This window comes from Zootoca vivipara, chromosome 13 (genome assembly GCF_963506605.1).
Source record: "Zootoca vivipara chromosome 13, rZooViv1.1, whole genome shotgun sequence".
Classification (NCBI taxonomy): domain Eukaryota; kingdom Metazoa; phylum Chordata; class Lepidosauria; order Squamata; family Lacertidae; genus Zootoca; species Zootoca vivipara.
The window spans coordinates 38,099,134-38,113,488 of NC_083288.1; the positions used below are offsets into that span (position 1 = coordinate 38,099,134).

The window sequence follows — 14,355 nt, forward strand, 5'->3', positions numbered from 1 at the left end:
AGAGTTGCTTCCCCCCTCCCCCTCTTCTTTGCTTCTCCATTTCTTGACCCACCCGCTTTCTTTCATACAATTGGGTTGGTTGCGTTTTTCTTGCGGAGCTTAAAAGCAGTGTGCTTTCCCACCCACCCCGCCATATAATTTTATATATTTTCTCATAGAACATTATGGAAAGGGTGAGACCGACTTGGCCCCATCCATAAACCAAAGGAGTAGCAGCCACAGGACTCTTGCTTCGGCCCCGCTCAGTCCTTGGAATAACAGCTGTAAGGATTTCGCAACTAAAGCTGCAAACCCTGCCACATCTGCTCAGAAGTAAGCGCCATTAAATTCAGTGGGGCTTACTCCCAGGTCAGGATCGCAGCCCTAATGCTCCCCACCTTCCAATCTTGTTTCCTTTTGTGTCAGGTGTTTTAGATTGTAAAGGAGGGGACCATTTTACTCATTACTGTAAACCGCTTTGGGTGACTTGGCCTGCTGAAAGGTAGGGTAAAAATAATTTAAATACAATTGTGGATAATATACAGTACTTGGTGGTGACTCACATAGAGCTCAGTGGGGCTTGCTTTTATATAAAAAAATTTGTAGAGATTGTTTGCAGATTAATTGCAAACATGCAAACTACAGTGTACATATAAGAGTTAAAGCTTATCATCACTTAACTGCAACACTAGGTATTTCATGTTTAAATAATAATCAAAAAAAAAACCTGCAGATACACTGTGCAGCACTACCTAGGGTAGGCATTGGGTCATTTTGTAAACTTTCATTTCAGTTTTTTATACTTTTGGGCAATTGCTATTAACAAACCTAAGCACAGCCTAATTGCAGCTGAGAGAAGACTAATTTTCAGCATAGTAATCCAGGGTTTCTTGACTTCATTCCCTCAAAGCCAATATGGTTTTGCTCGTTTAACCCTTGACAACTTGAAAGGTGTAGATCATTGTTGAGGATTAAATTAAGTGTTTGGATCATAGCTGCTTATATTTGGAATAATCAGCCACACAGGGAAGGAAGCTACATAAGCTGCACAGGAGGATGCAGAGTTAAAATGCAGAAACTACTGTAAGGCTCAGCTACCTATTAGATTGAGAAACACTGTAAACAATGGGTTCTGCTCTGAATGGGCAAAAGCCTTTGTTTAATCCTTCTATGAGAATCTATACTAGCAACGTACCTCTGCCTGACTTCTTCCCTGGGTACGAGACGAGATAGGAAACTACCAAGATATGGAAGCAGAAATACCAGGTTACCAAAATATGGTTTCTTAAAATTGAAACACTCATCCAGCCACTGCATTGTAGCCCCTCAAGCCTAGCCAGCCCTTCTGCTTCTTCTCAAAAGACCCCAGTTACAGCAGCAGCTGCCATCAATATGAATCAAGGCATACTATTATAGAAAGGCAGGCATACTATAATGTTCTCCAATTAAATACCAGCAGTCTGGGTAATGTCAGTAGATCTTCCATTTCCTCTGGCCTGAGGCACTCAACATACAGATCCCCTTCTCCATAAGCATCTCTCTTCATAAAATCCAAGGCATCCACCAGACTGCTGAAGCGCTTTCCATTGTTACAATCCAGAAGGGGAGAATTGGAGAAAACTTGCACCCACCTTCAAATTTAGGTTCTTAGAAATCCAGAAGGAAGCTCACCTTATTTCCTTCCACTACTGGAGTAAGCCACAGGCAGCAGATGAACAGAGAAGCTGCCCAAGTGTTAACAAGGTAAGATTTCAAACATGTGCTGCCAACAACTCCTTCCTCTTTAGCAATTGTAATTGTCCAATAAACACAACCCTCTGGGTTAGACAAAAAGATGATCCAGCTCACTAAAGTCACTAATATTCTTTGGGAAATGTGCCTGTCTAGGCATGGAAAAGCCCAGGAGATACAGATCCTTATCCAGTTAAAACACACACACACACACACCAGGAAACTTCCCCATTTTTAAGCAGGTACCTTTATTACAATAATTTAATAGAAAAAAAACATTTTTAAAATAAATTATGCAAATACAAAAAATTACAATAATTAATTCAAGAAAGTTACCTCCTCCAGGGAGGGGAGGATATACAGAGGGGTAAAGAAGAATGGAGGAAAATGATACCTTCTCTCCAGTAAAGTTACCTGCACCAGTCTGCATTTACAGAATGCAATTTCACCCTCCCTCTCCATCCACCACCATTAAGAATATCCAAACCCTGTTCCATCAGACAATTGACTGAAAGGGTTGCTGAAATGTCCCATATTACACTTTGCTGAAGTTGGTATAAAGCACCATACCATTCCCTGTGGCAGGATGAGGAAATGGTGGCCCTCCAGTTATGGATGGACTACAACTCCCATCAAACCTGATCACTGGCTATGCTGGCTGGGGCTGATGGGAGGACCCCAGATTCCCCCTCTGCCCGACCTTATGGAAAACAAGGGGGTGAAGCCATTCCAGGGGCAGAGTACAAGTGCTCAAACTCTGCAGGAAGAAGTATGACTTCTGTACCTACACAGATCTATGTCTGAAGGGAGTCATTTGACCATGTTCCGCTGTTTTGTAATGGTGTGGGATTGCCTATGAAGTGTGGGATTGAAGCATCTAACATATTTTGATATAAGTCGTACCTGTAAGTGGGACAGAAGTGTTTGGATGGAATCAAGGTCCAGGTCACACAACACTTAAGGAGATGGTCAAACTGTGTTTTTGACCCAGACATTTTTTTTTAAAAAAAATAGCAGCTGTTATCTGTCTGACATCTTTCCCAGATGGACAATAATAGAACCAATTTCACAACTGTTACCTCCTGCTCTAATGCAAAGGTTAAAGGTGCCAAGTTTTATACATGAATTTTTTTAATGGTTGATTAACACTGGATTTAATCTTCTTTGCTCACAGGAGGCTATATCTAGTTGAAATTAATCCAGAAAAAAGACACTAATAAATATGTTGTATAATCCCAGTTATGCCAATGCCATTATAAAAAAAAATTAATGGAGTGTAACCAGGTTTTTTCTTGAACAATTTATGTCTTCTCTTAAATCCAGGCAGTTTCTTCAACAGAGAAGTTAAAACTAGGTGAACAGAAACCAAGGGTGGGTTGGGGGTTGACCAATAAAACAACAACTATGTACCATAAAGCGAAGGGCAGAAGACTCCAGAATGGAGAGATCAAAGTTGATAAATATATAAGAACTGACACATCCCTGTCTAGGTAGCACCTTGTCTGTGGCCTTTGAAAGAGGCCAATAAGAGTGTTACAAAATGGAAGTCACCAAAGGCCCAGTATTAAGCTGAGATGGAATGTAGGGTCCCCCAAATCATATGCTTTGCTCACATATAGCTCTGTAAGTTATAATGTTGTCATTCCATGGATCCTAAGTTTAGAGGACAGTTAAGAATCATTCGGTTGGAAAGGTTCAGGATCAGGAGGTTTTGAATAAAGGACCACAATCCAGGTTTCAGTGGTGTCTTGCAGATTATGAGACAGGTGGGGTGGTGAGGGAAAGTGGGAGGTCAGGTGTTTAAGACTGAAGCATTTGGGGAAATTAACAGCTGGAAAGAGCATGCCAGTAAAATGAAGGGGCAGACCAAGAGGTCAATTGTCAAAAGAAAAAGGAGGGCTTAATAAAGTCAAGGGATAGCAAGAGGGCAGAAAAGCAGCCCAGAGGGAGAGAGAGGTTAGAAAAGGATACAAACACAAATGAGAAGACCTTGAGGTGAAAGATCAAAAGGAGAAAACAGGTCCTCCTTTGGCACTAAATGGATGGAGTAATTAAGGACATTGCGAGCGAGGCGGGATCAGTCTTTGAAAACAGCTTGGTGGCCGTGAGGACGTTCATCATGCATGATGTGCCTACGGACATGTATGCGCCGGACACGGTGCTCCCGCCCATCTTCGTCGTCACCTGCACGGAGGGGGCCTCCACCCCCACCTGCCACCCCACCTGTTGCCTCCAGGAGGGCCTTGTCTGGCACTCGTGGCGTCTCGTAGATCAGGATGTTCAGGGTTTCCTCAAAGATCCGTGCCTCTGGGAACTCCACCTGTGTACATGGGGGCAGCAAGGCAAGAGCATACTGAGCAACACCAGTTCTGTCCAGAGTGTGGTGCAAGTGTTTGGTTTCAATATGGAATCCTGGGTTCAAATCCTTGCTTGGTGAATTTGAGCTTTACAGTTTTTTTTCAGTTTAACAACTCACATAGTGCAAGAGTAAAACTCAACAGCTGCTCTGAACTCCTTGATGCATAAAAATGTAAGCAGAGCTGCTGTTTCGCTAGATGGGAAGAAATGGAACTGGGAAAGTTGACCTGAAGTAGCACTTTATCCAGAGAGTCATTTGAGTGGCCTAGGGGAAAACCTCTTCTTCCCCTCAGGTTCTGTTCTCCCATGTATGGGACCACTCCCTCCCCCAAATGCCACCAGAGGGCTACCTAAGGACCACCATGCCCTGAAGGAAGGAGAGGTCTCGCTTTCAAAAAGCTTTCTTCCCTGTGGCTCTCTCTTTATTGCTTTATAATATAGTTTTAATTTACCGTATTTTTCCCTGCATAAGATGCCCCCTAATTTTGGGTACTCCAAATTAAGAAAACACCCCCCAGCACTACCTGTGTATAAGACGAGCCCCATTTCTAAACAGATTTTTTTGGGGGGGAACCCTAGTCTTATATATGGTAAAATATGGTATATTGGTTTTTTCAAAGAAAATATGTGATGTTTGCCCAAAAAGCAGTACACACAGGTTCTGCTATCCACACGCTCACTATGCAAAAATTCACTTATCAGCACATAAAGGACATTCACTTATCCAAACAGCCAACTTCCTTACTTCCTTGTTTGTTTCTGCCTTGCTGGTTGGCAGTAGCCATTTTCGGGCAGACACCACGGAGAGAGGGAGGGAAGGAGCAAGATCAGACAAACTGGAGAGCAGGTACAATTTATCCAGAAGGGGAAAGCTCATATCTGAAGCTCAGGGGTCTGCACATTACCTTGGTCTGCTTCTTCTCAGTGGCATATACAATGGAGGTGCAGCAGACTTCGGCAATCTTGCGGCCCTGCCCATAAAACGACCAGCAGCAGATTTCATCCCCAAGAACATCTTTGATGAAGAGTACTCGGCCATTGAACCGCAGAGCCAGCTTGTCAAACAGTTCGATATTCTTCAGCAAGTTGTCATCGGAGTTACTGGAAGGGAGGGAAAGAGAGAAATGGTGGCGTGATCTCTCTTGAGACACCTCTATTAGCCAGGAGGTGGGAGTCAAGAATGGGCGACATGGGAGTCAAGAAACAATACCAAGCTATGCCCAATTCCAGCAGTTGGGTGTGTGTGTTGCATCTTACCTTGTATATGAATACTTGTTATTACTTCGGTTGTGCAGCAATTTCACCACAGGCTAAGAAAGGAGGAAAAGAAGGATAAATATGGTGGAAACTGTCTTTTTAACCTGCATAAGAGAAACGGTCACCTGTGCCATTGGCCAAGCGACAGTGATTTCATGAAATGTTCATATATGTTCTAACATCTGGTATGTGTGTGTTCACATCAGACCCATTTTATGCTGTGTCAACAATGTGGAAGGTGCTAAAATATTTCCATGTGATCAACTCTGTCACATGGCAAGTCTTCATGACTTGAATGGGTCACGAGACTGGAGTTCCAACTTATGTCTTTTAGTAGGCAGTGCTTGATTTTAGCTAGAAGGCTAAGAAGCTTTGCAATTTAGGACTTCACTAATGGTGGCAGACGCCATCTGCACTCATGAGTATCACCTCACTGGCCCTAAACAAGCAAGAAGACATCTAAGTCAAGCAGTCTAAAATGGCGCAGATCTACATGATCTTGGACTTGATTGAGCCTTATGTGACTTCACAGCCTCTTTACCTTGGAACAGCTTGAGATGATCTGCTGCTCCTCCTTGGAAGAGGTCACCATGGGGATATGGCAGAGGGGGTCATAGGCCTCACTCTTTTGCTAGGCAGAAAAAGATACATACAAATATATTACAACTTTATTAGAAGCCCTAAAACATGCCACATATTATTAACATTCCACACTTATGTACTGCCTTTTACCAGTGCACTCATGGGAGTTTATAAATTAAAACAAATGACATACAGTTTATTTAACACATGTAACAAGGGTGGAAGGATGGGGAGGAAGAAGAAAAATATGCAAATTGGGGAATCAGTTTTTAGATAATGTTGCATGATGGTTACAACCACCAGATGGAACAATCACTGCGGGAGACAGTTCTGAGAGGGAGAGGCCAAGTAGCAGGTCGTCCAAATCAGGCTAAAGAAAGTGGGCCTTGCTAACTCACCTCTTTGTCTCCCCAGTTCCTTCAAACTGCTTGAGGCTCAGAGGAGTCTGCCTGCCTCCTAACTGCTCAGCAGGTGACCAGCTCACCTGCAGGGCAAGCTGACAGTCCTCAACCAAGCCTTGGATCAAGTAGTACCGGGCCTCGGATAGCACTTCCTCCAGCTCCCGCTGGGATTCAGGGAGGGACACAGAGCCATCGCGCAAGTAGTTCAGAATAGTTCCAAAATGGCGCCCACTTCGGTCAATCAAGATCCAACCTGGAAAGGAAGAACAGAATTTTAGTCTCTGAACAAAAGGTATTGGGGAGGCAGAAGCAGAGACCAGGAAAGAAGAATCTCTTGCACATAAAATTAAAAGTAGCTCTGTTCTGGAGAACACTTTAAAACATTTAGAGGGAAATCCAAATGTTGCTGTCTTTGTAAATAATTTTCCTAACAAAGCTACAATATTTTGTTTTATTTTCTATTTCATTTGTATACCGTTATATACCCGCCAGTCTCAGGACGGTTCACAGGATAAAATCATGATATAGAAACACAGAATACATAATCAAAATTAAAGCAGTAACAACCCAATAACCCCACCAACACCCTTTAAAAGGGCACTGAATGTCAGTCAACCAAAGGCATGGTTAAAAAGCAACGTTTCTGCCTGGCACCTAAAGGCGTATAACGAAGGCGACTGGCGAACCTCTCTGGGGAGAGCATTTCACAAATGGGGAGCCACTGCAGGAAAAGGCCTGCTCTTGTGTTGCCACTCTGCAGACCTCTCATGGAGGAGGCACACGAAGAAGGGCCTCAGAGGATGATCTCAGGGTCTGGGTAGGTTCATATGGAAGGAGGTGGTTCTTGAGGTATTTAGGATAGGTCCTTGAGGAAATTTAGGATATTTTATCTCACAAACAAAATGTAACAGATCCTTGATACCAAGTTATTCAACATTGACTAGAAAGCTTTTAAAAATATGAACCTGAATTTCCCCCCTGGGGTTCACTGTTCATCCTATCAGAAGCAGGTGTGAGGTAGTTCTGACATTTTCTTTGCTTCTGAAAAGAAGCCATATAGAATGGCAGATTTCTGTTACCTCCAAAGTGCCACACTTATTGATAACTACAGTGGTACCTCTACTTACGAATTTAATGCGTTCCGAACACACATTTGTAAGTTGAAAAAAAAAGTAAGTCGAATCCCATAGGAATGCATTGGGAGAAAAAATTCGTAAGTCAAAGCAACCCTATCTAAAAATTCGTAAGTAGAAAAAATCCTATCTAAACCGCATCCAAGATGGCGAACGGAGCTCCATTTGTAAGTAGAAAAATTTGTAAGTAGAGTTATTTGTAAGTAGAGGTACCACTGTAGTTGCTATTACATAATTTATATTCTTGACTGAATTTTCATGCTATTTTTTAATATCACTTGGATTGATCTATTACATGCACTGCACTTTTCCTCTATATTTCTTTTGTAATATGCAGTAGTGCTGTTCATGGCTTTGGGGGCTTTTGGTCCAAAAAGTATTAGTGTTTATTTATCTTACTATACCATATAATCTCAGTTGAGCAGGAAACCTGGATTGGGAGAAGGGTTGGGAGACAAGACTGTATGATGCCTGGACACTTACCTTCACTATCTGTGAGCACCTCCATCCTGCCACTGAACATAGCCTTGAGCATGGTGTCTTGCTTGGTGAGGGTTTGCACTGTGGTGTAATGCAGTGACCCTCCCACGTTCAGCTTGACATACTTGCTGCTGGGGTTAAGGGGTTTGAGATCAAAGGTCACACCGGCTACCCCTCCGCTGCCATCCCGTCGCTGCTGGATTGGGACTAGCGGGGCACAATTCTCCAGGGGTGGGACCTGGTCTGCCGTGGCCTCAGCTGACATAACCACCTGCAGAAACAGAAATTGAGCAGGGAGGCCTTCCCAAACCACGTTACCTGCAAAGGGGCTTGGATTAGATGGAGTAGGGCAGAGCTTTCCAAACTGTGTGTCGCGACTCGTTAGTGTGTCAGCTGCAGTGTGTAGGCATGTCGCACAAATGCTCCCCTGCACTCCTCTTGGGGCTGGAATGGGTTGGTTTAACCTCCAATTTGCTAGTAAAACTGAATTACTGTATCATGAAATTATACATGTCCAAAAAGTGTGCCACCAACTTGAAAAGTTTGGAAAGCTCTGGAGCAGGGCCTGGGGAGCCTTTTGTCTCAACCCCCCCACCCCTTGCACACACTTCTAACTTTCATAGCAGAGCAGAGCCTCCATCAATCAGATACTCACCAGATGTTTTGGACTACAACTTACATCACGGGCATCCACTCCTTGGACTAATGGGACTAGCCTAGTTTACGTTTACTATGCTTTTATATATGCTGCAAGCTACCCAGAGTGGCTGGGGAAACCCAGCCAGATGAGCAGGGTTTAAATAATAAAATTATTATTATTATTATTATCATTATTAGTGCAACAACCCTGTAAGGCAGACCAGTATTGTTATCCCCGCACTACTGGTTGCAAGGTATGTGCAGGGACTCATAGAACTTAGAACCATAGAGTTGGGAAAGGGTCACAAGGGTCATCTAGTCCAACCCCCTGCATTGCAGAAATCTAACTGTTCCCTATGAAAAATGTCACTGCAGGCCACTGACTCACATCAATGGCCCCATTGGCTGGGGCTAATGGGAGTGCTAGCCCAGAACATATGGAGGGTGCCAGGTTTGCGAAGGGTGCTCTGCATAATACTGTAAAACATTTAGGACAGTTTCAGACCCACCTGTCTTACTGCTGTTTGACACATACCTCTCCCCACACCACCACCACACACAATCTTCCCATCCCACTGTTGCCCGTTTCTTGTCAACTCTCTGGGAAGAAACTACTGTGTTTCTCCGAAAATAAGTCGTACCCCGAAAATAAGCCATACCCCCAAAATAAGCCATAGTATAGGCAGTTTAACCTTGTAGGTTAAACTGTACCATACTTGATAAAAAAATAAGATATCCCCTGAAAATAAGCCACCGTGTGTTTTTTTGAAGAAAAATAAATATAAGATGGTGTCTTATTTTTGGAGAAACACGGTAGATCATTTGCGGCTTCATGCTTCTTTGTCCGTACCTCTCTCTTACAGCATTTCACCACAGAGCAAAAACCTTCCTGTTTAGGCAGGCACTTGCTTTATCAGATGAATAAGTTTTCATCTAATGCTTGTTTTATTATTTTTTGGGGAGATGGGGAAATTTACTGTACTGTATTGTATTTAGTGGTGGTTCTAGTGGTAAGCCACCCTAAACGGTGCATGGTCATTAGAACGAAAAGGTGCTGGTTTGTAAACCAAACGAGTCACGTCAGCAGGAAACAACAGGAGTGTGTCTCGGTGTTTGCACTCCTCTTTTTGCCCCTCGGGCTCTTATTTCCTCCTTCTGCCCGCCCTAGCCACCCTCACTCAGCTCTTTCCTTGCTCCTCAGCACTGATTTGCTGGCGATCTTTCTGCCAGCCCACCCGCAACCTGTCTTCCCATTTATTGCTCTGCGGGGCCTTCAGGGCCTGAGCAGACGAAGCCAATGAAGAGGTGCTGGACGGGCCTCTTCCCAACCCTGGCTCGTCTCCGTTCGGGCCTTTTCCCCTCCGCCCCCCTCCGTCCCGGGAGGCCTGCGACCCCCGGCCCTTCCGCCGCCCCCAGCCACTCACCTCCCGAGGGAGAGCGGGTGGGCTCAGCACAGGCGCCTCCCCTTCAGCCCCGCCCGGACTCAGGGCACAACGGCCGGCCAAGACGCCTAAGCCCGGGAGCAAGGAGGCGCAGGGACAGCGACTGCGCATGCACTTCAGAGCCCTCGCTCGCACTCTGGTCGCTTCGCCTGGCAGTTAGCCTCTACATCCGGGTACCCGCCCGCATTTAGCAAGACACAGAGACCTGGACGGCGCTTCCCTCCCAGGGGCGGAGGAGCAGAAGTGCGCCTGCGCCAGAAGGCGAGCCTGTTGAGGCTGAGAGGAAACAAATGCTCCAGGAAGCAAGGAGGGAGGACACTGCTCGTGCGCATGCGCCTACAAGCAACCGTGAGCCGCACTGAGCATTTGGTTTACGCAGAAAGGGAAGACGCGCCATGCTGTCGTTTGCGCACGCTACTGGGTGGGGAAAAATCCGTTAGCTAGCGCGCGCTGCAACTGGAGCATGCGCCGTTCTTCCAGCTGGGGCAGCTAAAGCGCCTTATATCGGCTTGTTTGTGCCGATAGCGTCGCAGGGGTTGAAGGCAGGGACGGCGATCGCCGGTTCCACCTCTAACAGCACAGGCAATACTGACGTACTTTCCCCCTCTTCTTGATCCTCTCCTGTCTGATCCCCTGAGTGGTTCCTCCACCCCCCCCCCAATTATTAGGAATGGATGCTTTAGCTGAGATTCCTGTATTGCAGGGGTTGGACTAGATGACCCTCGGATTCCTTCCAGCTCCATGTTTCTACACGCCCCTCCAGCAGTTCCCATGGCTTTGTCCAGCTTCACATCCTTCCCTCTTGAAGGGGTATGTTCCTTAAAATGTCCATAAACTGCACTTTCGGAACGTGAGTGTGTGTAACGTGAAGACAGAGGCTTCAGCAATGCAAATAGAAAAGCTTCAATAGCATATCCATAAAACTTGACTGGTAAAACAAAATGGAAGTTCCGAAGACCCATCCGAACAGCTCCCACCAGACTTCTGTTGGCAAGGAGTTCCACAGGGCAGTGTTGGCTCACACTAAAGGCTCAGTGCCCTGGTGAAGGCCAACCCCAGGGGCATGGGCAACTGTCACATGGTATGCTGCCATCTTTGGCAATCACTTGTAGCCGGGTAAGATTGTCTTCCATGAACACGGTCTTAACAGTGAGTCCGTAAGTGACCATGGAGCATAGCTGTCAAGTTTTCCCTTTTCTTGTGAGGAAGCCTATTCAGCATAAGGGAATTTCCCTTTTAAAAAAGGAGAACTTGACAGCTATGCCATGGAGGCCGATTCTGGATCCACGCATCCTTCCACAGTGGGGACATGTTTCTGGGCAGGAGTTGATCACGATGAGGGTTGGCCAAACATGCTGCCATATGCAGGACAATAAACAGCATCCTGCCCCACAACTCTTAAATGAGGTTATGTCCTATTTTGTTTGCAGTTGTTGCCCTGTTCTTGGCAGGGGCGCCATTGAAACTCCCAGTGTGTGTTTATCTGTGGAGGGGGTGCCAGAAAGGGTCTTTTGACTCCTGCGAAATAAAGCTTAGTTTTGCCCCTTTCCTTGGGCATTTTGGGCTTTTCTAGGCTTCAGCAGTCAGGTAAGGGACCCAGGTGGCGCTGTGGGGACCCAGGTGGCGCTGTGGTTAAACCACTGAGCCTAGGGCTTGCTGATCAGAAGGTTGGCGGTTTGAATCCCTGTGACGGGGTGAGCTCCCGTTGCTTGGTCCCAGCTCCTGCCAACCTAGCAGTTCGAAAGCACGTCAAAATGCAAGTAGATAAATAGGAACCGCTACAGCGGGAAGGTAAACAGCGTTTCCATGTGCTGCTCTGGTTTGCCAGAAGCGGCTATGTCATGCTGGCCACATGACCTGGAAGCTGTACGCCGGCTCCCCCGGCCAATAATGCAAGATGAGCGTACAACCCCAGAGTCGGTCACGACTGACCTAATGGTCAGGGGTCCCTTTACGTTTACCTTTAAGGTTTTATAAGTGCGTTGTGCTTGCTTGCTTGCTTGCTTTCTCTCTCTCTCTTAGGACTTCAATTGCCTCCTTTTTCAAAGTCAAGTAATACCTCCCTATCACTGCTGCTGCTCTTTTCTGATTTTTTAAAAAACAAAATTTTATTGTTTTTAAACAAATACAATTACAGTGGTACCTCGGTTTATGAACACAATTGGTTCCGGAAGTCTGTTCATAAACTGAAGCGTTCATAAACTGAAGCGAACTTTCCCATTGAAAGTAATGGAAAGTGAATTAATCCGTTCCAGATGGGCCGCGGCATTCGTAAACCGAGGTTCCACTGTACCCAGCAGTAGCTTATCCAGCAGTACAGCTAATGGTGTGTGTTTTATCCAATGTCTCCAGACATACACTTACACATTCAACATTCAAACATTAATGTAACCTCTCCACTGAGACTATTGAGCAGTTGGTATAAGGAGATCTTGATTTTGGTCATTAACATGATCTTTTCTGATCTTTTGTCACTCATCATTTAAAACACTTTTGTTCTCATCAACTTTGGGTCACGTTTTTTGATCTGAAATGAACTCAGGAGGAAGCACCTTTGGGGTCAAAGCCATAATTGTGTTAAGAGCATTCTGCATGAAACTGAGTGGCCAAATAGATTTATTGAGAAACTAAGGAAATTGCTCAAGGCTCTTGTACAGCGTTTCTCAACCGCTGTTCTGCGGCACACTAGTGTGCCGCGAGACGCTGGCTGGTGTGCCGCGACGTGCGGCGACGAGAAGGGCGATTTGCATTGTCACGTGCCTGGCGGCCGCCAATAAACAACACTGACCCGCCAGAAAGGAAGCCGCCGGGTCACGCTGCGGGGCGAGCGCAGCTCTCAACAGCCACGGGAGGGTGGTTTTAGACAAACTTAAAGAAGCTGGCTGGATGAGCTCAGCCTGAAACTTGCTGAGCAAAGGATTGTTCTGGCAGAGAAATCAGCGGCTTGTGAAGCCTTATTACAAGAGATTGCAACCAACACAGCAATTGGCAAGTGTTTCTTACAGTCATAATTATATAGTCAATATAGGGCGGCACAGAGTTAATTTTTTAAACTTTTTTAATGGTGGTGTGCCTCGTGATTTTTTTCATGGAACAAGTGTGCCTTGGCCCAAAAAAGGTTGAGACTGCTCTTGTAAACCCAGATGCCCATAGGGGAAGAGTGCCAGGGAAGCAAGTCCTGCAGTGAGCCTCTGCAGGAGGAAGGCTTTCTCCTTTCACTTGGTGTGAGGATCAATTAAGGCACTCCTGGCAAAGACAAAGCAGAAATGCAGAGTCACAGTTGCTTATTGCATCTCTGATAGTGCTCTGCATTTGCCTCCCAGTGAGATAGGATGTTGCAAACAGTACCTCACGCAAAAACATGATGGGCTGGGCTGAGCATCCCACCCCCCTAGAAGTAAACTGTTAGGGCTGGGTCTGTCCCCTTAATTCAGCTTCGGGAAGATAAACCCCCATCCAACAGATGTTTGAGAATCACTGGCTTTAAAAAAAAGTTGAAAGTCATCACACAAGTTTTAAGACCAGAACTTCTGACCACTTACAGTGGAACAAGAATCTTAATCTGTGTCAACCACCATGCTGTGGAATTCCCACCTGACTGGTGTGTCTAGCTAGCACCTTTCCTATACAGCTTTCAGCAGATGCTAACGACAAACTTCTCCCCTGGCCCTTGGCACCTTAGATGTGTTTTAGGGACCCCACCCTTGCCAGATTTGAAGTTATATTATGAAGTGTCCTGCCTCTGCTGGTTGGAGGAATAGATCTTGTTAAAAAACACAGATTTATTAGATCTGGAGGGTCACGATACTGGTAATAGATTTGGGTGGCACGCATATTTGTGGTATGATAAAACGAAAGTTCATAAAGGATTCCTGAACCATTTGATAAGAAAATCTATGATGTATGGGACAGGTACAAGAATCTATTAGAACAAAGAACACCATGGTGGCTCTCTCCATTGGAAGCAATTTCAGTTAAAAAAGTAAATAGGTGAGTGGGTCACCTATTAAGATTTGTTAAAAGAGACATGAGACCAATTAAAATTGGAAAAAATTGAGGATATTAGAGAACGGTTAACGGATTGGTTACAGTATCACCAATTAAATGTTTTTAAGGGTGACAAAAAGAAATTTTTTGATACAATGAGATCAAGGTTTAAAACAGATCTGTTCGAAAATAATGTGAAAGTGCTATCAAAAATGTACAAATTACTTTTAGAATGGCATACAAAAGACAAAGCAGTTAAGGCAGTGATACATTGGGCTAGACTTTGGATAGAATATCCAACTTTCATCCTGGGAAAAGTTATGGAAAGAGGAAATAAAATTTACTGCATGCTGTTCGTTGAAAGAA

The 14,355-nt window shown here is 45.0% G+C and overlaps 1 protein-coding gene across 1 annotated transcript; it reads right to left on the reverse strand.

The window, feature by feature from the left end:
* Window positions 1-712: 712 nt before the first annotated feature.
* KCTD13 (potassium channel tetramerization domain containing 13) lies at window positions 713-10,214 on the reverse strand. The gene is made up of 7 exons (XM_035136225.2): window positions 9,985-10,214; window positions 7,925-8,192; window positions 6,392-6,561; window positions 5,867-5,956; window positions 5,326-5,378; window positions 4,974-5,169; window positions 713-4,030 (listed from the first exon to the last, which is right to left on the reverse strand). Exons 1-7 carry the CDS (start codon window positions 10,111-10,113, stop codon window positions 3,788-3,790), a joined length of 1,149 nt encoding a protein of 382 aa, XP_034992116.1. The 5' UTR covers window positions 10,114-10,214; the 3' UTR covers window positions 713-3,787.
* Window positions 10,215-14,355: the final 4,141 nt, after the last annotated feature.